A 27,066-nucleotide genomic window follows, 5' to 3' on the forward strand; every position below is an offset into this window, starting at 1 on the left:
GTACTCGTTGATGGTGACATGTATAAGGGGTGTGCTGACCACGTGCCCCTCCATATCCGTATCCGGTGACGCCTAATGGTTGAGGATGACATGGCGGCCGGACGATACTCTTGGGCCTTCAAGGCTTGTTCGGACGGTATTTGTTTTTTTTATTTTTGCAAAGTAATAATTTAACATTTTCCGTTACTCCTCGCAAGTGTTAACTGCCCATGGAGAGTACGCTCCCGCCCCCACTGTCCTCCCCACACACGGCAGTCTGAGATTAATCACACGTTGCAATGACGTAAAGATGCTGTTACGAAGATCTGCTTCGAGAGTCTGAGTAACACCTTGCGGCTCAGTGGTGACGGCGCAGGAGCGAGTGGGACCCGCACACCGAGCGTTCCACGCAAACTTCAACGTAAACTTCATTATGTACATACACAGTTCATCCATTTAAGGATTGAAGATTTCGATGTTATTTGCATGTTATCGACATTGATACTGACAACCTATCGGTCGCAGAGATTCCAAAACTTTTGGGAATGTTTTACTTTCAAGTCAGAAGTTGTATAACAACTGACAAAAGAATTTTTTTTTCTTGTGATATAATCACAAATTAACAATGTTCTGATCTTTTCACTTTATTTGCAAATGTGAAACCTTTCTTCTGCGTAATTTCATGATTCGAGGTCAACGGGAAGTACCGTATAGGTTTTGGTAAGTGAGCTTCAGGGTATCAAAATTGTGGCATAGTGGCATAAATGGTTGTATCTTTTGATTGAACCCACTTAGAAGCTAACGTTTATTATGCCGATTATAAGGGGAACTACAGTTTAACGTGGGCTCCAAACCACAGTGCAACTTTGCGTTTTTCACATCATCAAAAATTGCCAGAGATGTTTGTGAGACAAATTTCAATTGGACATGTAACCTGCTTCAGTAAAAAAAAAAAAAAAAAAAAAAAAAAAAAAAAAAAAAAAAAAAAAAAAAACCTCGCGTCTTGCCAAATTTCATGTTTCTAGGTCAAAGGAAAGAAATCCTACAGGCTTTGATGACTGAGTTTTGGAGTATCAACATATGTGCAATAGATGGCGTATCTTTTGGCTGCATTGACTTAGAATCTAACGTTTATTATGCCGCCAAGCGACCATAGACCTTAGTATGTGATGTAAATTGCAACATGGTGCAAGTACAGTTTTGAACAGTGGGACGAACAGACAGACAACAAAGTGATCCTACAATGGTTCCGTTTCTGCCGATTGAGGTACGGAAACCTTAAGAACTGAGTAAAGGTGTCAAAGCTAGACTCTCAGGAAAGTCATGCTTCCGCACAGCAATAAACGACGTCCCAACACCTGCCACAAAAAAGAGGTTGGTACAGTGACTGAACACAAATCCAAAGGCCTCGATTTCGATCCCCAGTCAGTCCTAGGATTTTTATCTGCCACTTCCCCCTTCTTTCACCTTTGGCAATGTTCGATTACGTGAAAAACGTGAAGTTCCACTGTGGGTTGGAATCCACGTTACACTGTACTTACCCTTACAATCGGCTCGGTAATTTAGTTCAAAAAGGTGTACCTCCGTCATCAGGACCATGCCTAGTCAAGCAGTTGAAGGATTGCATCTCTAAACGCGTTCAACATTAATTTTCCCTAACAACCCAAATACGAAGAATTTTTGGCCGGACGTTTACATTGACTTTTTTTCTTGTTTTCAAGTGAGAAATCGATCTCCAAAGTTTGTAAAAATATTTCACTTGCACCCTGTATACTTAAAAGAGCAAACTGTGAAGAAATTTTAACACGATGCTGTTAAAAACAAGAAAAGAAAAATAGAGTCATGAGTCTTTGTGATGCGACAGAAACGATTTTTAAGTTTTTTTTTTTTTTACTTCAATTATATCACTTTCTGCTGTTAACTATGGGCTCTTTTCGAAGTTGTCAAAGATAATGAGAAAGTAAATTCAGAAGAAAACATTGTAAAACCAATAACACTAGTACAGCATTTATTTCTGTAACCTGTTTTAGCTGGAATACGTTGCTAATTTCGTATCTGCAGTGAATAGAGACAAGTTGACTTGGTAATAGGTTTATAAGTCAAGTATAACAATGTACAAAATTAAATGTCCATATACTTGGAAAAGTAACATACCTTACACTCTATAGATTCACAGAATATCCTTCATCTTGTGTTAAGATCATTATGATTTCTGATTTAGATTACGCTTTGCATATAATTAAGGGTTTTTAAAGCTCCTTCTCCAAGTAGCACACTACTAATTACTTCGTATTCTTATTCATGTGTTTCCTTCACACAAAACAATTCCAAACTGTACTACCACAATGCCAGTTGCAAGGGCGTAGCCAAATGGAGAGGGGGGGGGGGTCCAGGGGGTTCAGGCACCCCTCCCCTTATCGCCTAAATGAAATTACTCACGACCTAATTGCTTTGTTGTTGAATTAAAACACACAAGACGAAAAGGGATGCACACTATCGATAGCCGGCAAGGCCAAAGATAGGTTTTAGACCGTCTATGCATCCATAACAGTACAGACTACCGTCCATCCTGATTTTAGCCGAGACCAATTGTTGGCCTTGCTTGAGTTGTTGTTTTGTTAAGCAGCTTAGTTCTTACTTTCAGTTGAACTTAGTGTAAGTGCTACCGTTTATAATTGTTGTGCTGTGTGCTGTTGTGATAGTTTCTAAATGTGGGTAAATTTGTAAGAATAAAAAGAGAAAAACCGATTTTGATTCGTGCGCTAGCGTGATGGTAAACTGAAAATATGTAGCACTACCTTTCTATCTGTCTATCTGTAGCAGCACAGAGGTCGTTATTTGGAGGCTGGCAGTACTTTGGGGTTGTAATATTTCAGTTTTTCACAAGATAGCGGTGCGCTAAATATCGGTAATGATAATATTAAATAAAAATCAGTGCATAAAAATACATTCGGATTTGTCTGAGTCGCACGGAAATCACGTCGATCAAGAAAAATGTCGCCCTAAAGGGGTGGGGATGGTTGCATTTTCTTACAAAAATTTCTCAATATTTCATCATTAGTAGCCCAACGAAAGGCGTTTATTACGCAGTGCTACAACCTCGGATTCCTTCACAGCCGTGGTTCATGAGGACACATCTGGACCGATCCACGATTTTTACCATCAGAAGACTCCGCTTCAATCATGCCTCTTTCCCACAACATCTACATGGAATCAACGTTTACAGTTCACCAGCATGTGAGTGTGATCCTGAGTCGGAAGCTGATGTCTTATTTATGTGCCCCAAATTTGACCGTGACAGTTGGTCTTTCTGAAGACATTCCTGAGTATGGGCTACCATCTTCCTCAATTAGCTTCTTCTCTTTTGTGTACTAACGACGTACGTCTATATAAAGTGATAGTTAACTTCATCAAGAGTACTGGTCACAATCTGTAGGTTTTAATGGTGTACATAAATTATAAATATGTCTTGTTGATGAACATATGTCAGAATTGGTGAATTGTAAGCCAAGGCACTTTTAATTATTCTCCAATTCAATTCAATTCAATTTTTAAAACATTATGTACAAACCTATAACAGTTAAGCTTTTTATTATCGTAAATATGCATTTCTGTATTTGTTTATTCAATTATGTGTACATTGTCGCTATGTGTTGCCGATGGCTAAATTGAGTACACACTCAAAGGCCAAATAAAAAAAAAGAGGTAAAATATCGGAGGAGGAGGAGGAGGGGATTAGTGTTTAACGTCCCGTCGACAACGAGGTCATTAGAGACGGAGCGCATGCTCGGGTGAGGGAAGTATGAGAAAGGAAATCGGCCGTGCCCTTTCAAAGGAACCATCCCGGCATTTGCCTGAAGCGATTTTGGGAAATCACGAAAAACCTAAATATCGCCCGATCTGGTCAACGAGAGTTACTCAGTTATGAAAATCAGGAACGAAGGGACCGGGTTTGTGGAGACTAAAAGGAATAAATGACAATACATTCTGCAGTTCCTTTGTTTCATCGAGATTTTATCCGTGGGCTGCTTGAATTCGTCCGAACCGACTGTGCCATCCATCCTTCCCTCCCCCTTTCTTAAAAAATCTATTTACACTCTTGTAATACTGTAATAACTGAAACCAGCAATTATATGCACAATCAGGTCTTAAAATATGCCTGCATTCATGCACTGTCAAATGACTAAACACGCACAATTAAAGGAAAGACATGCAATGTCAGAGTGCTGTCTTTTGTTGTGATGCATTTTATTTTATTTCATTTTAAAACAATGTACAACAACCAATTTTTTCTAAATTCTCCACCGACTTGGGACAGCCTTGCGTGTTGAACAGCCGAGGTAGCAATACCTGGATTCGGGAGGCGAAATGTCTTGCATCTATCTGCAGGGAACCTTGAAAATGGTTTTCAGTGGCTCCCCATTTTCAAGTCAGGCAAATGCCGACGTTAGTCTTTTACTATAGGCCACAGTCAAATCCTTCCGAATGCCTCTCTTTCCTAACAGGTTCCAGTTCCCTTAAAGATGCATCCCCTCTGCTTAAAGGAACAGAGCTATATCGGAGGCGAGCCGAGCATCTCTTTGGAGACTCCCCTCACAAAAAGCCATGTGAAAAATAATACTGTAAACTCTGATTTAGGTTCCCGCATTTCACTGCCAGGACATTCTTTAATGCACAAAATGATCATTCTTACATTATAATAAGCGACAGTTGTATATTTAAATCAGAAAATTAGGGAAAGTGTAACGTTGAGTAATTCCAATTCCTTTGTATTTTCGCCACCAAAAATTGATCTAGCTTCTCTGTCGAACAGAGATGTATTAATTCCAAAAGCCATGTCGTGGTGAACATATGCAAATGCTTATGGAAAAAGTAAGGGCTCAGGGGCGGCAGAAATTGTAGGGGCAGGTGGGTGCGACTGTAGCACCATCAGCTGGTGACATTGTGGAGCAGAGCAGCCAGTCTGCAAACTTCGAGGTGAACATGTGATCGGAAAAGGTGGGGGCAAGATTGGGCTGAAAGTGCGGGAACAGGGCAGCGGAGTGTGGAGGCAGATGTAGGACAATCCAGGATTAGGATAATTGAACACATTGACAGTACCTCCCTCTCCAGCAGCTCAACACAGACTAAGTCTTTTTCCAGCAAATTCATGGAGGAGGGAAAGAGAGAAGACCTATCTCCTAGAAACTAATTAAATAAAGAAAACGCAAATTGAATTGAACAATATATTATTATGTCAACTGACTTGAATTTTGTGTCATGAGATCCTCCATCCAGCGCAGACTGAGTGTTTTTCCTGCCAATTCTCAGATGGGAAGGGGTGGGGGATTTCCCAGGAAGGGAAGGAGTTACTAAAAGATTGATTTAATTAATTAGACTATTAATTTGATATCAAAGGTGTACTAGTTTTGATGAAGGGAGGTGTCTGAGGATTTCCCAGAGGGGTGGGGAGGGGGAGGGATGAAGAGTTTCTCAGGAGGATGTATTATCCCCAGGTAGTCATAAATCAACCCTCAGGGGGTCATGAATCCATTAGCATAAAAATAGGTTAAGGAAAGGGGCTAATTTGCTCCTGAATCTGTGCTTGCCCAGATTGTACATAACCCACACAAACAATGTGCCACAGAACACTCTTTGCCCCAATACTCCAGAGATCTTAGCATTCGGTCAATCTCACAAGGAGTAATGTCGCAGGAAAGCCACATATTTCTAACACATGTTCTCATTACAATGTAATTAACAGTTCTCAAAACTGCAGTCAGTGAGAAAATGAGTATGGTCACGTCTTCTATTGCTCAGACTGGTTTCTCTAGCACCAGTTACCACATTAATTTGCTACAGTCACTTGCATCCACTAACGGATAGTTCTACTAGGTGGGCAAAATAAATTATACTTTGTCTCGAAGCCTGACAGAAAATCCAAAGAGATTCTGGTCGCATGTGAAGTATGTTAGCGACAAGAAACAATCAATGCCTTCTCTGTGCGATAACAATGGAGATACTATCGAAGACAGTGCTGCCACATCAGATTTACTAAACACAACCTTCCGAAATGCCTTCACAAACGATTCAGTATACCTGGATTTCCGGAAGGCTTTTGACACTGTACCACACAAGCGGCTCGTAGTAAAATTGCGTGCTTGTGGAATATCGTCTGCTTTATGTGACTGGATTTGCGATTTCCTGTCAGAGAGGTCACACTTCGTAGTAACTGACGGAAAGTCATCGAGTAAAACAGAAGTGATTTCAGGCGTTCCCCAAGGTAGTGTTATAGGCCCTTTGCTGTTCTTTATCTATATAAACGATTTGGGAGACAATCTGAGCAGCCGTCTTCGGTTGTTTGCAGGTGACGCTGTCGTTTATCGACTAATAAAGTCATCAGAAGATCAAAATAAACTGCAAAACGATTTAGAAAAAAATATCTGCATGGTGCGAAAAGTGACAATTGACCCTTAATAACGAAAAGTGTGAAGTCATCCACATGTGTGCTAAAAGGAACTCGTTAAACATCGGTTACACGATAAATCAGTCTAATCTAAAAGTCGTAAATTCAACTAAATACCTAGGTATAACAATTACGAACAACTTAAATTGGAAAGAACACATAGAAAATGTTGTGGCGAAGGCTAATCAAAGCCTGCGTTTTATTGGCAGGACACTTACAAATTGTAGCAGACCTACTAAGGAGACTGCCTACACTACATTTGTCCGTCCTCTTTCAGAATACTGCTGCGCGGTGTGGGATACTTACCAGGTAGGACTGACGGAGTACATCGAAAAAGTTCAAAGAAAGGCAGCAAGTTTTGTATTATCGCGAAATATGGGAGAGAGTGTCACAGAAATGATACAGGATTTGAGCTGGACATCATTAAAAGAAAGGCGTTTTTCGTTGCGATGGAATTTTCTCACGAAATTCCAATCACCAACTTTCTCCTCCGGATGCGAAAATCTTTTGTCGACACCGACCTACATAGGGCGAAACGATCACCACGATAAAATTAGGGAAATCAGAGCTCGTACGGAAAGATATAGGTGTTCATTCTTTCCGCGCGCTATACGAGATAGGAATGATAGAGAATGGTGAAGGTGATTCGGTAAGCCCTCTGCCAGGCACTTAGTGATTTGCGGAGTATCTATGTAGATGTAGAATTGGGCGGAAATCGGTAGATATGACGTACATAAACAAACAAATGATTACAGTATCAGAAAAATAGATGATTCTTTCAGTAGAAATAGCTTCGTAAATGAAACCAGTCAATAATGTGTAGGTCCATCTATGGAGCTTTTGCAAGCCGTTATTTTACTTTGAATTGATTGACAGAGTTGTTGGATGTCCGGCTGAGGGATATGGTGCCAAATTCTGTCCAACTGGTGCGTTAGATCGATAAAATACTGAGATGATTGGAGGACCCTGCCCGTAATGCTCTAAACGTTCTCAATTGGGGAGAGAACTGTCGACCTTGTTGGCCAGGCTAGGGTTTGATTTGCACGAAGACTAGCAGTAGTAACTCTTACCACATGGGGGAAGGCATTATCTTGCTGAAATGTAAGCCGAGCATGGCTTGCCATCAAGGGCAATAAAGCAGGGCGTAAGGGTTCCACGGATGACAACAAAATATGTGCTGCTGTGAATAGAAATGCCATCCCAGACTATCACTCGTAGTTGTCAGGCAGTACGCAGGCGATATTCGTGTTGGTATCTTATTGCTCTCCGGTTCGCTGCAGACACGTTATCGGCCTGGAATCTCATTGAATGGAGTATAGTTGTTTACAGTGATGAGTCCCGCTTTAACCGGAGCCCAAGGAAGCTTGTCTTCGTTCTTGCGAAACCCCACCTTGACCAGCAAGATCGCCAGATCTTCCCTCTATCGAGAACGTTGGGAGCATTATGGGCAGTGGCTCCCAACCAGTTCTGGATTTTGGCGTTTCAACGCGCCAGTTTGACAGTAATTAACACATTCTTCCGGGGAGGACATCCAAAAACTCTATCAATCAGTGGCAAGCCGAATAACTGCTTGCTTAAGGTCCAGAGGTGGAGCAACACAATACTGGCCTGCTCAATTTGTGAAGCTCTTTCTCTTGAATAAATGATTCAGTTTTTCTGAAATTTTATTTATATATTTATTTGTACGTATACGTGTACGATTTCTGTCCCATCCGTATATTTCCTTCGTGTTGCGTCTCATTTTTTTCTTAGAGTGTATTTATAAGACTGACGCGGAAATGACGCTTCCTAATGAACAGGAGAACTGCCCAGCCCAGAATATGTTGGAAAGCGTTACTTCGTTGCGCCAGTCGGTTGGCTTTACATGTATGCGCATGCGCGCCTCCTGCATGCTCTGTCCCGAGTTCTTCGTTGTGTCATTATGTTAGAATGAGTTCAATGAGCAGACGTGTTTAGTGACCAGTTGAATGCAACACAAAATGATGCTCATGCTGAAACAACACGTTACCACTGCAGAGTGTTAAGCAAAGCACAGTTCATGGAAAAAGTGTGGGGAACGTTTTGCATGACTCTTTAAGACTGGAAGTGTTTCGGCAAAACCTCAAGCAAAGTCTTCAATGCAAAACTTAGCTTCAAAGTAGCCGAAATGGGCTCTGTAACGAACAAAAACCGTAACGACTCGAAAAGAGTTCGAATACCAGAAAACGTTGCTTATATGAAGTAAAGCCTGGAACAAAGTCTTATGAAATGTCAACGCCGTTTATCTGTACATCTAGTAATTATGAAATCGTCATGTCGAAACCCTGTCAAAAATCACCTAGATCAATATCCTTACAAATTAAATCTTGTGCATGAATTAAACAGTCCAGATGAGCTTTCGCGTTCAGCTTACAGGTATATCATAGCATGTGAAACTCTGCTCCTGCTCCTTTTGTAACATAAACCGCGATCCAGTCGGTAACTGATAACTTACAAATTCCATTAATGATTCAGCCACGAAAATGAGGAAAAAATACGCCTATAATTGAGAATCATCATAATTACACGGTCCAATCACATTAACGTGACCACCGCCTATGTCCGCCATAAATTTGCAATAAGGGTGTCCACGGGATGCGAGAAAAATTGCAAACATCGTTGCAATGCGGAAATCGAGCGAGTTATCTGACGTCCAAAAGGGCATCATCATTGGCTTTCGGCCCAAGCCTGGTAGCATTTCCGACACAGTTAAGTCTGTAAACTGTTCGCGTGCCGCCGTCATTAAAGTTTACCGTGCATGGCAAAACTGCGCCATCCAAAACAGCCGCCAAGGAAACAGAGGCGCACCACTGGTCAAAGATGACACGGGTGGACGACGTCTTTGGAAACGTGCACGGACGAACAGAAGTGCAACTGTTGAGCAACCAGGTGAACCATGGGCTACCAACTGTGTCTCCTCAACTACCGTTCAGCGAACGTTGCTGCGTAAGAGCCACTGCAGCAGGCCCCTGGTTCTTGCTGCTATTGCTGACTGCTGTCATCGGTGGCGAGGACTTGAATTTGCACGCTGATACCGTAACTGGACGCCCACTGAGTGGGCGTGTTTTCAGATCAATCACGTTTTATGCTCCAACGGTGTGAAACGTCATTGCGTTCAATGAATTCGAAAGTAAAGTTCTATGTACTGACTTGGCAGAAAATCCTAAGAAATTTTGGTCTTATGTCAAAGCGGTAGGTGGATCAAAACAAAATCTCCAGACACTCTGTGACCAAAATGGTACTGAAACAGAGGAGGACAGACTAAAGGCCGATATACTAAATGTCTTTTTCCAAAGCTGTTTCACAGAGGAATACTGCACTGTAGTTCCTTAACTAGATTGTCGCACAGATGACAAAATGGTAGATGTCGAAATAGACTACAGAGGGATAGAGAAACAATTAAAATCGCTCAAAAGAGGAAAGGCCGTTGGATCTGATGGGATACCAGTTCGATTTTACATAGAGTACTCGAAGGAACTTGCCCCCTTCTTGCAGTGGTGTACCCTAGGTCTCTAGAAGAGCGTAGCGTTCCAAAGGATTGGAAAAGGGCCCAGATCATCCCCGTTTTCAAGAAGGGACGTTGAACAGATGTGCATAACTATAGACCTATATCTCTAACGACGATCAGTTGTAGAATTTTGACACACGTATTATGTTAGAGTATAATGACTTTTCTGGAGACTAGAAATCTAGTCTGTAGGAATCATCATGGGTTTCGAAAAAGACGGTCGTGTGAAACCCAGCTCGCGCTATTCGTCCTTGAGACTCAGAGGGCCATAGACACGGGTTCACAGGTAGATGCCGTGTTTCTTGACTTCCGAAAGGCGTTCGATACAGTTCCCCACAGTCGTTTAATGAACAAAGTAAGAGCATATGGACTATCAGACCAATTGTGTGATTGGATTGAAGAGTTCCTAGATAACAGAACGCAGCATGTCATTCTCAATGGAGAGAAGTCTTCCGAAGTAAGAGTGATTTCCGGTGTGCCGCAGAGGAGTGTCGTAGGACCGTTGCTATTCACAATATACATAAATGACGTTGTGGATGACATCGGAAGTTCACTGAGGCTTTTTGCGGATGATGCTGTGGTGTATCGAGAGGTTGTAACAATGGAAAATTGTACTAAAATGCAGGAGGATCTGCAGCGAATTGACGCATGGTGCAGGGAATGGCAATTGAAACTCAATGTTGACAAGTGTAATGTGCTGCGAATGCATAGAAAGATAGTTCCCTCATCATTTAGATACAAAATAGAAGGTCAGCAACTGGAACCAGTTAATTCCATAAATTATCTGGGAGTACGCACTAGGAATGATTTAAAATTGAATGATCATATAAAGTTGATCGTCGGTAAAGCAGATGCCAGACTGAGATTCATTGGAAGACTCCTAAGGAGATTCAATCCGAAAACAAAGGAAGTAGGTTACAGTACACTTGTTTGCCCACTGCTTGACTACTGCTCAACAGTGTGGGATCCGTACCAGATAGGGTTGATAGAAGAGATAGAGAAGATGCAACGGAGAGCAGCGCGCTTCGTTACAGGATCGTTTAGTAACCGCGAAAGCATTACGGAGATGATAGATAAAATCCAGTGGAAGACTCTACAGGAGAGACGCTCAGTAGCTCGGTACGGGCTTTTGTTAAAGTTTCGAGAACATACCTTCACCGAAGAGTCAAGCAGTATATCGCTACCTCCTACGTATATCACGCGAAGAGACCATGAGGATAAAATCAGAGAGATTAGAGCCCTCACAGAGACATACCGACAATCCTGCTTTCCACGAACAACCTGCAACAGTCGTCGGAAAAGTCCAGGCCGGAGGAGGCAGCATTATGGCCTGGGGTATGTTTTCGTGGCATTCTCTGGGCGAACATGCCATTGTGGAAGGCACAATATATTAAAATAAGAATGTATCTATTCTTGGGGATCATGTCCATCCCTCCATGAGTTTGTTTTTCCCCGACACAATGGCATCTACCATGCAGGATAATGCAACGTGTCACAAAGCACGCAGCATACGATGCGTGGTTCAAAGAGCATTGCATATTTGGCAACCAAACTATCCGGATTTAAACCCATTCGAGAATCTATGGGACCACCTCTGTCGCGCTGTTTGTGCCATACATTAGTCCAGTGAAACTGTCAGAAAAAAAGCCTGTACCTTGCAAAAGGTGGGGTAGAAGATTTTATTTTTTTTTAACACGTTCATATTGTCGGAAAGGCTAGAAAATCAAGTTTTCCCAACAAAATTTCTCTTGGGAAAACTTTTTGCAGTCAAAACACTTCGAAAATTTCGGACTTTTTTCAGTGTTTTCAAAATATCTCAGTTTTATTTGCTCCTATCGCTTTGATGTCTATTTTCTTTTTTAAAGAGCACAAAACTCTCTACAAATCTGGTTTTTACCATTTTTTTCTACTCCCAATATCTAAGGCGCTACAGCGCGTCAAAAAATACCAATTTTTCAAATTTCAGGAAAGTGGCAAATTACCTAATTTTTGAACACTGTTATTTCAGTTTCTATTTGGGTGGTATAAACATATTACTCATCATGCTATTCATTGGAATTTACCATCTCACTCTGCTGCAGGGCCAGGACAAAGAGCATCATATTTAGTAAGTACGAACACATTCACGTCGGATTGCGTGAAGTTTATTTGTGTTACAATATGTAATACGATTGCATGCAGGTGCCGTACATTTTCTACAGTTGATTGACGTTAATGATCAGTTATAAGAAAAAGTATGTAGGCATTGTTCTTCAGCGCACAAAAGCGTATTTATTCTTTGGCGGGTGGAAGGCAGTTAGTTACCTCTAGTGATTATTCACAGCGCGCTGACAGCTGTTAGCAGACAACAATAAGGGTTCTACAGTTTGGAGTCGCTTCCATTCAGTATATATTGTGGTGCTGAAAATGAGTATGTCTGACATGAATTTGTGTTTCATTTGCGAAAAAACTGTGGTGAGTGGTGGACGCAATGTGAAAAAGAAAGGACTGAGCACACTTATCGATTGTAGTGCTAAACGCAGGGAGTCTGCTCACACCCGTTTTTTGAAAACGCTCAGTGAAGTGATGGCGCATGAAGCATGCTACAAGAAGTACATTAATGAGAGAATGATAGCAGCTAGCCTGCGACATCCTCAGGAACCAACAGGCGTGCTGCGTCGGTCGCAGGAAAAAGGTCAGTTCAAGTTCAAAGAGAAATGCTTCTTATGTGCAAAAGGGAATTCTGATGACTTTTTAACCAAGCAGTTAAGACTGCCAAATGCCAAACGAAATTTTGATGGAGGGTACCTTATCCACAAAGTAACTTGAAATGTTTGCTTCAAGTCAATAGCCCAAAGCTATGTTTCTTACCTGCAACGTCAATTTGGATCTCAATTTGCTATTGTATTTAATGGGTATCCATGTGAGGGAGACAAATGTAGCACAAAGAGTGCTGAAAGGATTCTTAGGTCCAAAAAACATTCTTCGGTTGACGTTGCGGTTGAATCAGAGATGGTGAACCAAGTCCCTCAGGCAAGTTCTTGTACAACTAACGAAACAAGATGCGTTTGATCACACTTCTTAAAAAGGAATTTCTGGAGTGTAGCGTGCACTAGCCACAAGAAGATGCTGACGTTATGATTGTAACATCTGTCATTTGAAGAACCAAAGATTTTGGAAGTGTTGTCATTGTAGGAGAAGATGTTGACCTGCTTGTGCTCATGACCAGTTTGGGGCAAGGCATTGAAAACTTTTTTTTTCTTAAAGCCAGGAAGAGGAAATGCAAAAGACAAGTGGTTTTCCACTGCGTCTTACAAGTTTGACAGTGAATATATTCTGTTGACTCACGCCTTTAGCGGATGTGATACAACATCCACTATTTTTGGTAAAGGAAAAATTAAGTGCTGCAATATTGTTGCGAAAAATGAACACCTAACCTCAGCGCTTTGCACGTTCAATAAACCACATGCTACTCGTGAAGAAATAATAACAGCAACAAAACAGGTTACTATCAGCGTGGTTTAGTGGAGGTGTCAGCAGTAACCAAACACACAAGACCATTTGCGGTACCAACTATTCGCCAAGTCTGCCACAAAACGCAAACTGAATCTTGCACGGTTGCCACCTACACTAGATGCTGCACAACATCATTCGTTGTGGACTTACCAAAAAGTCCAAAGTTGGATGGGAAACTGGATACCTCCTGAGAAATGGGGCTGGAATCACAGTGACCGCGGTCCAAAACCCATTATAAAGAGCCAAGATCCAGCACCTGAAGCACTTCTTCACATTGTTTCACGCTCATGCAAGCTGAACTGTGGCGGAGCGTGCTCGTGCAGAAAAGCGGGTTTGAAATGTTCTTCAATTTGCAAGAAATGTATTGGGGTCAACTGTGAAAACGTGCCAAAATTTTTATATGAAGACAGTGAAGAAGATGTTATGGAGGATGCTGAGGAAACCGCTGACGAAATCAACGAACTTGCTGAGGCTGACTCGCTGTTTAAAGAAGAAGTCAATCTGGGATCAACTGTAGATACAGACCCTGAATCCGTAACTAGACGTATTTCTGGTGACACTGAGGAACCTGGCCCATCAAACCGTTGGAAGTGATGCTCATACCTGTCTCAGGTGCACTAAAGTGCGATATTACAAGTATTACACACCCAGAACTACCAACATTTTTTAGTAACTGACAATGCATTTTAATTGTAATAAAGCTACTTATTTTTAATGTCAATTGTGCGCCTTTTATACACAAGAATAATTACCTACCTGATTAGGTTGTCTATTGCAGCTAATAATAGTTCAGTTTCCTGAGACAATTTATTTTGTGTGTGTGTGTGTGTGTGTGTGTGTGTGTGTGTGTGTGTGTGTGTGTGTGTGCATGTGTATGTGTGTCTCTATGTCTCTTAATGATGTAGTTTTATATTTATAGTTTTACAAATACCAGGGCTGAGGTGGCCCATAGTGAACTTCAGGTAGAGTTGTAAGAAACACAATTGTTGGGTGCCCAGCAATCCTCATGTTGCATACAGAGAAATTGAATACTTGAAAGTGAGGTGGTAAATTCCAACATATAACATGATGGATAATGTATTTATACTACACAAAGAGAAACTGAAAAAATAAGGTATCTTGCCACTATGCTCAAAATTTGAAAAATTGACATTTTTTGAGGCGCTGTAGCGCCTTAGATATTGGGAGTAGAAAAAATGGCAAGAATCAAATTAGTAGAGAATTTTGTGCTATTTAAAAAAGAAAATAGACGTTAAAGCGATAGGAGCAAATGAAACTGAGATATTTTGAAAAACCGGAAAAAAGGCCGTAATTTTCCAAGTTTTTTGACTACAGACAGTTTGTTGGCAAAACTCGGTTTTCTAATATTTCCAACCATATGAACGAGTTGAAAAAATAAACTCTTCTACTCCACCTTTTGCAAGGTATTTCTGTCATTTGACTGGACTACATCCTCAATCAAGAGACCTAATGCAGCTGGCCATGCCACTCGAGTTTGCATAGCTGCACATCCCTGTCGGTACCTTCCAGAACCTCATTAACTCTCTTTCTGAACGTTTCGCAGAAATCTGCGCTGCTAAAGGTGGTTATTCAGCCTTTTGACAGTCACATTAATGTGATTGGGGAGTATATTATTGCTAAAGCACTTGGTGTAGAAGCACAGTTGTGTATTGTGAGGACTACATGTTTAATGTTATCTTCGAAATATTCATTCACTTTGAAACGTTAAAAATTATTTCTCCTCTATTTCGCTTAATCGAAGAACTGGTTCTGTTAAAAATTATACAGATGATTTTGAAAATACACTCCTGGAAATGGAAAAAAGAACACATTGACACCGGTGTGTCAGACCCACCATACTTGCTCCGGACACTGCGAGAGGGCTGTACAAGCAATGATCACATGCACGGTACAGCGGACACACCAGGAACCGCGGTGTTGGCCGTCGAATGGCGCTAGCGGCGCAGCATTTGTGCACCGCCGCCGTCAGTGTCAGCCAGTTTGCCGTGGCATACGGAGCTCCATCGCAGTCTTTAACACTGGTAGCATGCCGCGACAGCGTGGACGTGAGCCGTATGTGCAGCTGACGCACTTTGAGCGAGGGCGTATAGTGTACATGCGGGAGGCCGGGTGGACGTACCGCAGAATTGCTCAACATGTGGGGCGTGAGGTCTCCACAGTACATCAATGTTGTCGCCAGTGGTCGGCGGAAGGTGCACGTGCCCGTCGACCTGGGACCAGACCGTAGCGACGCACGGATGCACGCCAATACCGTAGGATCCTACGCAGTGCCGTAGGGGACCGCACCGCCACTTCCCAGCAAATTAGGGACACTGTTGCTCCTGGGGTATCGGCGAGGACCATTCGCAACCGTCTCCATGAAACTTGGCTACGGTCCCGCACACCGTTAGGCCGTCTTCCGCTCACGTCCCAACATCGTGCAGCCCGCCTCCAGTGGTGTCGCGACAGGCGTGAATGGAGGGACGAATGAAGAGGTGTCGTCTTCAGCGATGAGAGTCGCTTCTGCCTTGGTGCCAATGGTGGTCGTATGCGTGTTTGGCGCCGTGCAGGTGAGCGCCACAATCAGGACTGCATACGACCGAGGCACACAGGGCCAACACCCGGCATCATGGTGTGGGGAGCGATCTCCTACACTGGCCGTACACCTCTGGTGATCGTCGAGGGGACACTGAATAGTGCACGGTACATCCAAACCGTCATCGAACCCATCGTTCTACCATTCCTAGACCGGAAAGGGAACTTGCTGTTCCAACAGGAAAATGAACGTCCGCATGTATCCCGTGCCACCCAACGTGCTCTAGAAGGTGTAAGTCAACTACCCTGGCCAGCAAGATCTCCGGATCTGTCCCCCATTGAGCATGTTTGGGACTGGATGAAGCGTCGTCTCACGCGGTCTGCACGTCCAGCACGAACGCTGGTCCAACTGAGGCGCCAGGTGGAAATGGCATGGCAGACCGTTCCACAGGACTACATCCAGCATCTCTACGATCGTCTCCATGGGAGAATAGCAGCCTGCATTGCTGCGAAAGGTGGATATACACTGTACTAGTGCCGACATTGTGCATGCTCTGCTGCCTGTGTCTATGTGTCTGTGGTTCTGTCAGTGTGATCATGTGATGTATCTGACCCCAGGAATGTGTCAATAAAGTTTCCCCTTCCTGGGACAATGAATTCACGGTGTTCTTATTTCAATTTCCAGGAGTGTATAATCAATATCTTATGCTAACTGACCGAGGGCCGTTTCACCTGCGCATTGTTTGAGAGGAAGCTCGCTCAGAAATTTACATTTTGTCCAGGTTGCATAGCCATACATTCATGAACAATTGTACATAAACCTTATTAAGAGTAGGTTATTTGTTAACAATACAATCTCTTATGTTCTATTAGAACACAGTTATCATCTGCAGTCACACGTTAGCTGTGATGAGTGATAGTGCCATTCATATATTGTAAAATTCATAAAATATTTCAGTAATGAAATCAGACAGTGACACAAATTACAGGATAACACGATAAGAATTACTAAATAATTTATGAAAACTCCAATAACTCGAATTGCAAGAACTTGGGAGGCTGAACTCATAACAGAGGTGGGTGGCAGTCTTTCAGGTTGCATACTTCTGCGTTGTAACTCTTTTAACTGTCTTTTTCATTACTGACCTTGTAGTTGTAGTACTTAAGTTGCCGCCGGTCGCGGTGGCCGTGCGGTTCTGGCGCTGCAGTCCGGAACCGCGGGACTGCTACGGTCACAGGTTCGAATCCGCCTCGGGCATGGGTGTATGTGATGTCCTTAGGTTAGCTAGGTTCAAGTAGTTCTAAGTTCTAGGGGACTTATGACCTAAGATGTTGAGTCCCATAGTGCTCAGAGCCATTTTTGAACTTAAGTTGCCTACGTGCCAAACCAGTTTTTCCAAAAGCAGATAAAAGCATGGCCAGAAAGCATTCTGCCGACGTCTAATCAACTCTCTGGTAAGGTTAACGTTTTGTTCTACAGTGTTGTAAAATAGCTGACGTTGTACGTCTATACTATCCAGTATTAATGCAGTACGTCAAGTGGTATTTATGGAAACACGTTATTTCCTTAATGTCTGTCGCAGTCTTAAGTTTACCACTCATTCAGAGTCCAGTAGCTAGGCTATCCTGGGATGGTCTGTTGCGGCCAAAGATGCTTACCACCACTTACCCGTCAGGTTGTTGGAAGACGAGTCAACCATAGTTTCGGTACAGTCTTTTCGAGGACTCGGAGCTCTGAATACAGAACTCTCTAACATTTCCACTGGGGTATGTCTGTTGGTCATGAATCTCGATACAATCATGCAATAAAATTGCGCATTTCTCATGCCCATCCTGTTTCATGAAAGTTTGAACTAAATGGTATTATGTGCAATGAAAGCGATCTCTGTAAACGTTAAATGTTTTAAGCTGAGTAAAGATATACATGACCCCCTCTGTTATCGTATATATTCAAACAGAAATGTCTTAAAATATTTTTATCTTGTTTCATCTTTTAAATAAAAACTATAACTAATTTTAAAGAAAACTTAGCTTAGAGTTTGTGTGTGTGTGTGTGTGTGTGTGTGTGTGTGTGTGTGTGTGTGTGTGGCGTCTGACATCTGACATCGAAGAGCATATAAAACAGAGATGAGTCGCTAGATTGTTGGATTCCTCACTGCCGAAGACATTGTGCCAGCGGAAATCCACTCCATGGTCGACACCTCTCACCGGCCATCTCTCATAATGAACAGAGTCTCAAGCAACTCATCCGTGACTATCGACAGATTACGTCCTAGAACTTGTGTACACAACTGAATGCCGGTTGGTGTGGCCGAGCGGTTCTAGGCGCTTCAGTCTGGAACCGCGCGACCGCTACGGTCGCAGATTCAAATCCTACCTTGGGCATGGATGTGTGTGATGTCCGTAGGTTAGTTAGGTTTAAGTAGTTCTAAGTTCTGGGAGACTGATGACCTCAGATGTTAAGTCTCATAGTGCTCAGAGCCAACTGAATCTTAACTGAATGTTGTCTGCAATGCCTTAGACAAGGTGTTATGCAGCTTTCGTTATCGCAACGTGTGTGAAAGATGAGTCCTGCAGATTCTTACACACGATAACAAAAACATTGATTCGATCAATATGAGACTGAAAGTGACGATTTTCTAGCTGATTTTCTAACTCCGGAGACGAGACTCGGTGTCACCAGTATGAGCCAGAATCCAGAACACAGTCCTTGGATTTGAGATTCGAATTCTTAAACAAAGAAGTTTGCCATCTGCAGGCAAAGTGATGTGTACAGCCTTCCGGGACCAGAAACGTATGGTTCTTTAGGATCTCTTGGATCCCGAGCATCTGTCATTTCAGAACGCTACAAGACAACAGTCACTAGATTGAATTCGAGACTCGTGACAAAGCAGAAGAGAAAATTCCACTAGTAACACGACAACGGCAGGCTCCAAAACAAGTTTCAAGCCCATAGAACTCACTGCCAAATTCAGGTCGAGTGCCGTACAATATCTACCGTACAATCCTGATTTAGCACCTTCAGATTTACGTCTCTTTGGGCCCATGAAAGATGGACTCCGAGGCCAACATATTCGATGGCGTGACATTATCAAGCCTTTAAGACAGAGGGTAACCTGAGCTGGTTCCGGTTTTTACGGACACGGCATGCCGGCTCTAGTTCATCATTGTCAAAATTGTGTAGCGAATGGCGGTGACCCTGTGGAAAAATTACAGCTTTCTGTTCTATCTCCTGTCTTACGAAAGCTATAGACTGGCGGTCCTCCACTCTAGGCTCGTCCAGTCTGAAAAGGGACACCATTATGGCCTACAACGTGGTGCCTTCCGCGTCCTATGCCGTTGACCATAGTAGGTTCATCCGCCTGTAGGAATGGTTTCTTATTCCTGGGTCATGATAATGCCAAAGTTTCCTCCTTATCACGCACCCTTGAAGAGGTTGTTTTCATTTGAACGGAACGGGTCTCCTTTTTGGTTGGATATGCGATCCCTGCCACGCTGGCCGTTTGTACAATATCTTTACAGACGTTGCCCCTTCTCTATCAAGGCAAGGAGACCCGATGATTTTCGCTTATTCGAGTGTCGGAAAATACTAACGTTTCCTAGGCTCCCCAGTACTTACAGAAAAAAGACAGTATGTAGTTGATATCTTGCTCTATTTAACTATGTTATAAAGCTTTCTGTGTCTGTCATAGTTTTGATGACAAGCCCTTGTAGAATTGTTGCAGCACCTAATGAGTGGGCCAGTTTCTGGTATCCTGAGGTGGATGCGACAGATCGTGGTACTTTTCGAGATTATGATTCTCATTCACCATCTTCAGGCAACCCTGCAATCCGAATCAGGTGTTAAAAGCCAAATTGACAAATCATTACGAGTTAAATAACAAACGTTTTAAAGCCGAGCTTAAAAATTTAGTTACAATACCGTGGTATGTAGAATGTCTTTCTGATCAGTGCATCGATATCGTCTTTGATATTCCGTTAGCGCCGTAAGCGGTGTCTACAATAGCTTCCATATCATAGCTTTCATATCTCTGCCCCATCTCAAAGTATCTCTGTAGGCCAATAGATAGTACATTAGCGCCTTCTAATAGCAGACGCGGTGTGGCGCAGGTATGACACTGGACCCATGTTAAAGAGGACCGGCATTGAAAACACTGACCGCAACACAGATTTGCATGGTTTTCTACTGTTTCCCTAAGTACTTTAAGACAAATGTCGAGAAAAGTCCTTTGGAAAAGACAATAGAAATTTCTTTCTCAATTTTTCTTCAATCCGAACGTGTCTTACTTTCTAATAACATCTTCCTAAGGCATAAGCAGTAACTTGACAGAGCTGATTTCTCTACTTACAGAATGAGTCGTTAATTTCGTAAGATTGGGCGGTAGTTTTGTAAAATAGCTGATGCTTGTACATAGACAGGGTGTAAAAAGCATTCCATGTTCTGAGAAGTAGAACTATGGACCAAAACCAGGAAAAAGTCCAGTAAATATGGGCTCTAAAATGTACCCCTTAACAGCTATGAGCACTAGATTTTCTTCGCTTCTGTGAAACACATCCCTTCTACTGCGAGCTCTTTTCTATTACGAACGGTCTACAGAATGCAAGTTCGAGTCCTGCCTCGGGCATGGGTGTGTGTGATGTCCTTATGTTAGTTAGGTTTAAGTAGTTCTGAGCTCTAGGGGACTGATGACCTCGGAAGTTAAATCCCATAGTGCTCAGAGCCATTTGAACCATTTTTTTTTACAGAATGTAGTAACCAAATGAAGACACTTTCCTCTGTAGCAAACATCTGTTATCTTTGTTACTGTAAATCGTTTTCTCAGTTCTGGGAAGTATAGTGCGTGCATTAGTTCTGGTGAAACTAGGTTACGTAGTGCAAGCTTGTGAAATGTTTTTACAGTGTAATTTTGTCTCTGCAGTAACAAGCGCAATGAATACTTGTAATACCACACGGGAAATAGCACACGTAAGTTGCACTAATACAAGTTTATTACAGTAGCACTGTAGAAGCTGCAGCAGACCGAATACAGACACAAAAACGTAGAGCCTACAGCGATGCTGCAATAGGCTAAAGGAAAAACTGGTGTAGGAGTGTTCCAAGAAAGACCAGTCTTTGGAAAAAGTTAGAGTAACAGGGTCAGAAGCGAGGGCAGCCGGAGAAATTTATCCAAGAGGGTCAATATTCTAAACTTACCACTTCTAATGTTTATGATTCAGTGAGTTTGAGGAAGTGTCACGTTGTTAGATTTGACACAAACTACACAAAACGTATTGCACCTGAAACCACTCAATATTTGTTTCATGTGGATTGCTTTGTAGCCCAAAAAACATTGACATCTGTAAACAAACAAATACCAGCCTAACAGGACTTGAAGGGCCAACTGAACCGACCGGCCTCCGTATCATCCTCAGCCCTTAGGCGTCACGAGATGTGGTCAGAACACCGCTCTCCTGGCCGTTGTCAGTATTCGTGACCGGTGCCGTTACTTTTCAGTCAAGTATCTCCTTAGTTGGCCTCAAAAGAGCAACAGCACTCGGTAGACCCAGACGGTGATCCGTCAAAGTGCTAGCAAATCCCGACAGCACTTAACTAGCATATGTAAAGCATATGTTTTTATATTATTTGAGATTATGATTGGGACTGAATCGTCATGTAATTAAATACATAGTATCGAATGAAATACAAAATAAAACTACAAAAATTCACAAGATTTCAGACATATAACAATGTTAGGTTGATATTAAAAGTTAAAAAACGGGAACAGAAAAAATCAGTACTCTTGAAAACTTCCTGAAGGATATCGACAAAAGTAACCAGTAAAAACTTCCATTTATTAATACTCGTTAAAGTAGGAAAGACTAACCAAATTTAAAAATCATTCACTTTTGATGCTATTTTTAACACATCACCCATGAATCTCCACATCTGATCATGTTGGTGACTGACGAAGTAATTTTACACTTGATGAGCCAAAACATTATGACCAACAACGTAACAGCTTGCTTGTCCGACTTTGGAACGAAATGCATCACTGACTGTGCTTATCAGGGATCCGACAGTTCGTTGATGTGTTTGTGGAGGTATGTAGCATGTCTACGCACGGGTCATGTAATTCGCGTAAATAACGAGCCACTAATTTGTGTACGCGGTGATAGTGCCCGATAGCGACCCTGATGGGTTTCACAGGATTTACATCAGGCGAATTTGATTGCCCAGGCATCAACATGAGTTCACTTTAATGCTCCTCAAACCACTGTAGCACTGTTCTCGCTCCGAGACAAGGATAGTTATACTGCCGAAAGATGACATCGTCGTCAGGAAAGACATCAAGCCCGAAGCGATGCAGGTGCTTCGCAGTTGTCAGCATGTCTTCAATTACTACCACAGGTCCCATGCCAGAGCAGGAGAATGTCTCCCGTAGGTTAATACTGCTCGCACGGCCGCGCTACACTTTTCGAGCCGCCGCTCTTGTCGATGACGGCGTTTGTGGAGACAACCATCGACCTATTGAAACAAAAATATGATTCGCAGGCCGCATCGAATCTTAACAGTCTAGGATTCAGCCATTAATGTGCAGTCTTGCCAGCTTGGCTGGAGAATTCGCACCTCTGTGACCGCAAGTTTCAGTGTGATGCTCCAACAGAGATCAGGGCAAGTGCCAAATCCTGGAGAGAGCAAAATTTCGATCTCGAATTGTCGCACTTCTTTTCCCTCTCTTCGAAGGCAAAACTGGTATTTCCTATTTCTTTCTGACATATTCGGGTTCGTAGATGATGCGTGGGTGAACACATCTACAAGAGGACATGTCCATATCCTTCAGTCTTCTACCATCTAGCTGGTATGTCAAATTCTCCACAAGTTGTCACAGATGTTGCCTGTGTAAAAATAAGAGCTAAAATACTGTTGTTATTAAGATGTGCAATAGGTAAGGAGGTTGGAGGGTGTGTCCTTGTGGGAACTGGGAATGCGTATCGGCCGCTGATATGCGTACCCGTTGATGGCGACCAAGAGCAACCACGATCGGTTCAAAATGAGTTTGGTCACCGAAACAAAGTAAGTTCACTATAGTGCTCCTCAAATCACTGTAGAACTGTTTTGGTTCCGAGGCACAGATAATTATGCTGCTGAAAGATGACATCGTCGTCAGGGAAGACATTAAACATGAAGAGATGCAAGTGGTTCGCAGCTGTCAGCGTGTCTTAAGAGTAGTACCACAGATTCTATGTCAACGCTGTGCATATGATGAGGGAGAGGTGTAACCAAGGAACTGGCACAGGACAAAGTGCGCTAATACTGAATAAATGCACCACTAATTAGAGGAGGAGGCAAGTGTCCGTTAGTGACGCCTGTAGTTATAAACAGTCAAAGTGGAGTCCAAAGAACAGTAGGTCTGTATCGAGGATGCGACAACTAGTGTGGCAAGAAGGTACTTCTTCACAGGAAACTGAGTACTGACTCCGAGCTGCAGAGCATAAATCTTTGTGAGCAAAACTGTGACAGAGGTGTTGCCTATGATACTCGATGAGGGCAATGTTCACGGTGGCATCTGGATCACAAGCTCTCAAAGACTTGGTGGTGTGCGAATAATTGCCAACTCCATATTGCTGTCGGGGGGGGGGGGGGGGGAATACCACGGATGCGAGGGTGCTCCTGTGGTACCACACACCACCTGACCTCATACCATGAGATGCAGGTGACAATTGAGAATTGAGGCCATATTCATGAGGAAGACTGTTCATCATACTCGGTATTCGTTGAATCCATGTTAGGACACGTTGCTACAGTCATCAGAAGATAATTTGGGGAGAGGAGGGGGTGTATGTGATGGCAGGTAATTCAATTTCTCATGAGAGTATAAACATTGGGGAACCCTTTTGTCTCTTAAGCCCTGTTTGGGTGCTTCATCGTTAACCCTCAAATCCTTCTTCTCACCAGTTTTGAAATATAGCACGACTGATTTAAATTTTCGTATGTTGTACTGGAACTTGTTTAGCATTCACAAAAGATACAAAGAAATTAAGGGCATTAGCTGCCAGTGAGCATTGAACCAGTGGCGCAAGTTGAAATTTTATGCCAGATGGGTGCTCGACCGTAGGTCTCCTGCTTGGTGGGAAAATGCCCTGATGACTGCGCCATCTGGGCATGGACACAGTGGTCACCACACCTGCATGGGCTACCGTAGCATACCTACTTTCAGATTCAAATTGTCCATTTATACCACACACTTCTATATAGTGCCCCTGCTCATGAACCTCATTACTCGCAGAATCTTGCCGATTCCTGTAAGAATTCGAGTCTTGCGTGCATCTGCACTGAAAGAATCATTTGCTATCATCACCTTAATTATATGTGGGGTGTCTGTTCCTTTTGACAAGTCCGAAAGGACAGCCACCACATATACATTACTTGATATATTCAGATCCATCTAGGAAGGAAGTGAAAGGTGGGCACTAAGCGGTATGGACGAAAGGAGGCTAGAAGCTTTTAACGTGTAGTGTTACACTATAATATTTACTATTACATAGGAGATCGAGTGACTACTGAGGCGCAGGTTGATCGGACACAGTCTGGGTATCAAGGATTAGTTAATTTGGTGAAACGAAATATACTGTGGCTGCGGCCTCCTGTAAGGGTAGACTGGTCGCTTGGCGCAATTCTTTTTAGTTTACACCACTTCAGCGACTTGCATGTTTATAGGATGAAATGATGATGGACAATCACAATACCCAGTCCCTAAGCGAAGAAAATCTCCGACTAGCCGGAATCGGACCGTGACACCTCACATGGCATTCTGCAGTGCTCACCAGTCAGTTATGGAGATGAACAGCTAATATGGTAATGAAGGAAAATTTATTGTTGAGAGCGAAAATTGTTGGGAGGGACCAGTCCTTGACCACAGGAAGCAGACTGAAGTGGCGTACCACAGACACATAATCTTTTCCACATGTACAGTATTCCTTGGAATAATGACTCTAAGCACTATGGGACATAACATCTGAGGTCATCAGTCCCCTAGAACTGAGAACTACTTAAACCTAACTAACCTAAGGGCATCACACACATCCATGCCCGAGACAGGATTCGAACCTGCGAACGTAGCAGCATCGCAGTTCCGTCCTTGGCATAGCCCCTTGGAGTTGACATCGCCCCTTTCTGAGCAGAAGCTACACTACTGGTCAATAAAATTGCTACACCAAGAAGAAATGCAGATGACAAACGGGTATTCTTTGGGCAAATATATTATACTAGAAATGATATGTGATTACATTTTCACGCAATTTGGGTACATAGATCCTGAGAAATCAGTACCCAGAACAATCATCTCTGGGCGTAAGAACGGCCTTGATACGCCTGGGCATTGAGCCAAACAGAGCTTGGATGCGTGTACACGTACAGCTGCCCACGCAGCTTCAACACGGTGCCACAGTTCATCAAGAGTAGTCACTGACGTATTGTGACGAGCCAGTTGCTCGGCCACCATTGACCAGACGTTTTCAATTGGTGAGAGATCTAAAGAATTTGCTGGCCACGGCAGCAGTCGAACATTTTCTGTATCCATAAAGGCCCATACAGGACCTGCAACATGCGGTCGTGCATTATCCTGCTGAAATGTAGGGTTTCGCGGGGATCGAATGAAGGGTAGAGCCACGGATCGTAACACATCTGAAATGTAACGTCCACTGTTCAAAGTGCCGTCAATGCGAGCAAGAGGTGACCGAGACGTGTAACCAATGGCACCCCATACCATCACACCGGGTGATACGCCAGTATGACGATGACGAATACATGCTCCCAATGTGCGTTCATTGCGATGTTGCCAAACACGGATGCGACCATCATGATAGTGTAAACAGAACCTGGATTCATCCGAGAAAATGACGTTTTGCCGTTCGTGCACCGGGGTTCGTCGTTGAGTACACCATCGCAGGCGCTCCTGTCTGTGATGCAGCGTCAAGGGTAACCGCAGCCAGGGTCTCCGAGCTAATAGTCCATGCTGCTGCAAACGTCGTCAAACTGTTCGTGCAGATGGTTATTGTCTTGCAAACGTCCCCATTTGTTGACTCAGGGATCGAGACGTGGCTGCACGATTCGTTACAGCCACGGGGATAAGATGCCTGTCATCTCGACTGCTAGTGATACGAGGCCGTTGGGATCCAGCACGGCGTTCCGTATTACCCTCCTGAACCCACCGATTCCATATTCTAACAGTCACTGGATCTCGACCAACGCGAGCAGCTACAATCCGACCTTTATCAAAGTCGGAAACATGATGGTGCACATTTCTCCTACTTACACGAGGCATCATACCAACGTTTCACCAGGCAACGCCGGTCAACTGCTGTTTGTGTATGAGAAATCGGTTGGAAACATTCCTCATGTCAGCACGTTGTAGGTGTCGCCACCGGCGCCAACCTTGTGTGAATTCTGTAAAAAGCTAATCATTTGCATATCACAGCATCTTCTTCCTGTCGGTTAAATTTCACGTCTGTAGCACATCATCTTCGTGTAGCAATTTTAATGGCCAGTAGTGTATATAGTACTAGAACTTCGCTGTTGTTTACGATAGTAATGTGTACTTGATTGGTGTATGTATTTTGTATGTACCGGTGTCGTGCGATGGAGCTGGCGCCATGGCTGGCAGTACCCATGTGACTGAGTGCATCTCTTTGTGCAGCAAACACCGGCGCAGTGGCGAGTGGTGTTCCTGGTGGTGGCGGCGCTGGTGTCCTTCTCTGGTCTGATGTATGTGCTCTTCTCGACGACGCAGCGGCAGCCCTGGGACCGACCCTGTGGGCAGCCAGGCGCTGGTGCAGGGGAAGGCGTCACAGCCGAGAGACAGCCCCTCCAGGAGGACAACGACCACAAGGGGTGTACCTAGGCTGCTGCTTACTGTCAGGAAACACCCCTATGTAATACTGTAGTCTCTACGAGCGTTTCATAATAGGGGACCTTCCATAGTCAGTACATGTAATCGTGGTAGTCTTTAAGAAGACCACATCTGTGTCTAACATTTTGGTCTACTGTTTTAATCCACCGGTACATATTTCCAATAATTTACATCTAGCCTATTGCGGTCTTCCTAAC

At 43.2% G+C, this 27,066-nt stretch overlaps 1 protein-coding gene across 1 annotated transcript in view; it reads left to right on the top strand.

Moving 5' to 3' along the window:
* The window catches only part of LOC126335829 (sialin-like), a 252,531-nt gene extending 225,671 nt beyond the window's left edge, over positions 1–26,860 (top strand). The window contains exon 13 of the mRNA XM_049999295.1: positions 26,657–26,860. Within this exon, the coding sequence (XP_049855252.1) occupies positions 26,657–26,860 (204 nt within the window). The remainder of the gene's footprint in view (positions 1–26,656) is intronic.
* Positions 26,861–27,066: the final 206 nt, after the last annotated feature.

The sequence above is a fragment of the Schistocerca gregaria genome, chromosome 2 (genome assembly GCF_023897955.1).
Source record: "Schistocerca gregaria isolate iqSchGreg1 chromosome 2, iqSchGreg1.2, whole genome shotgun sequence".
NCBI classification, from domain to species: Eukaryota; Metazoa; Arthropoda; class Insecta; order Orthoptera; family Acrididae; genus Schistocerca; species Schistocerca gregaria.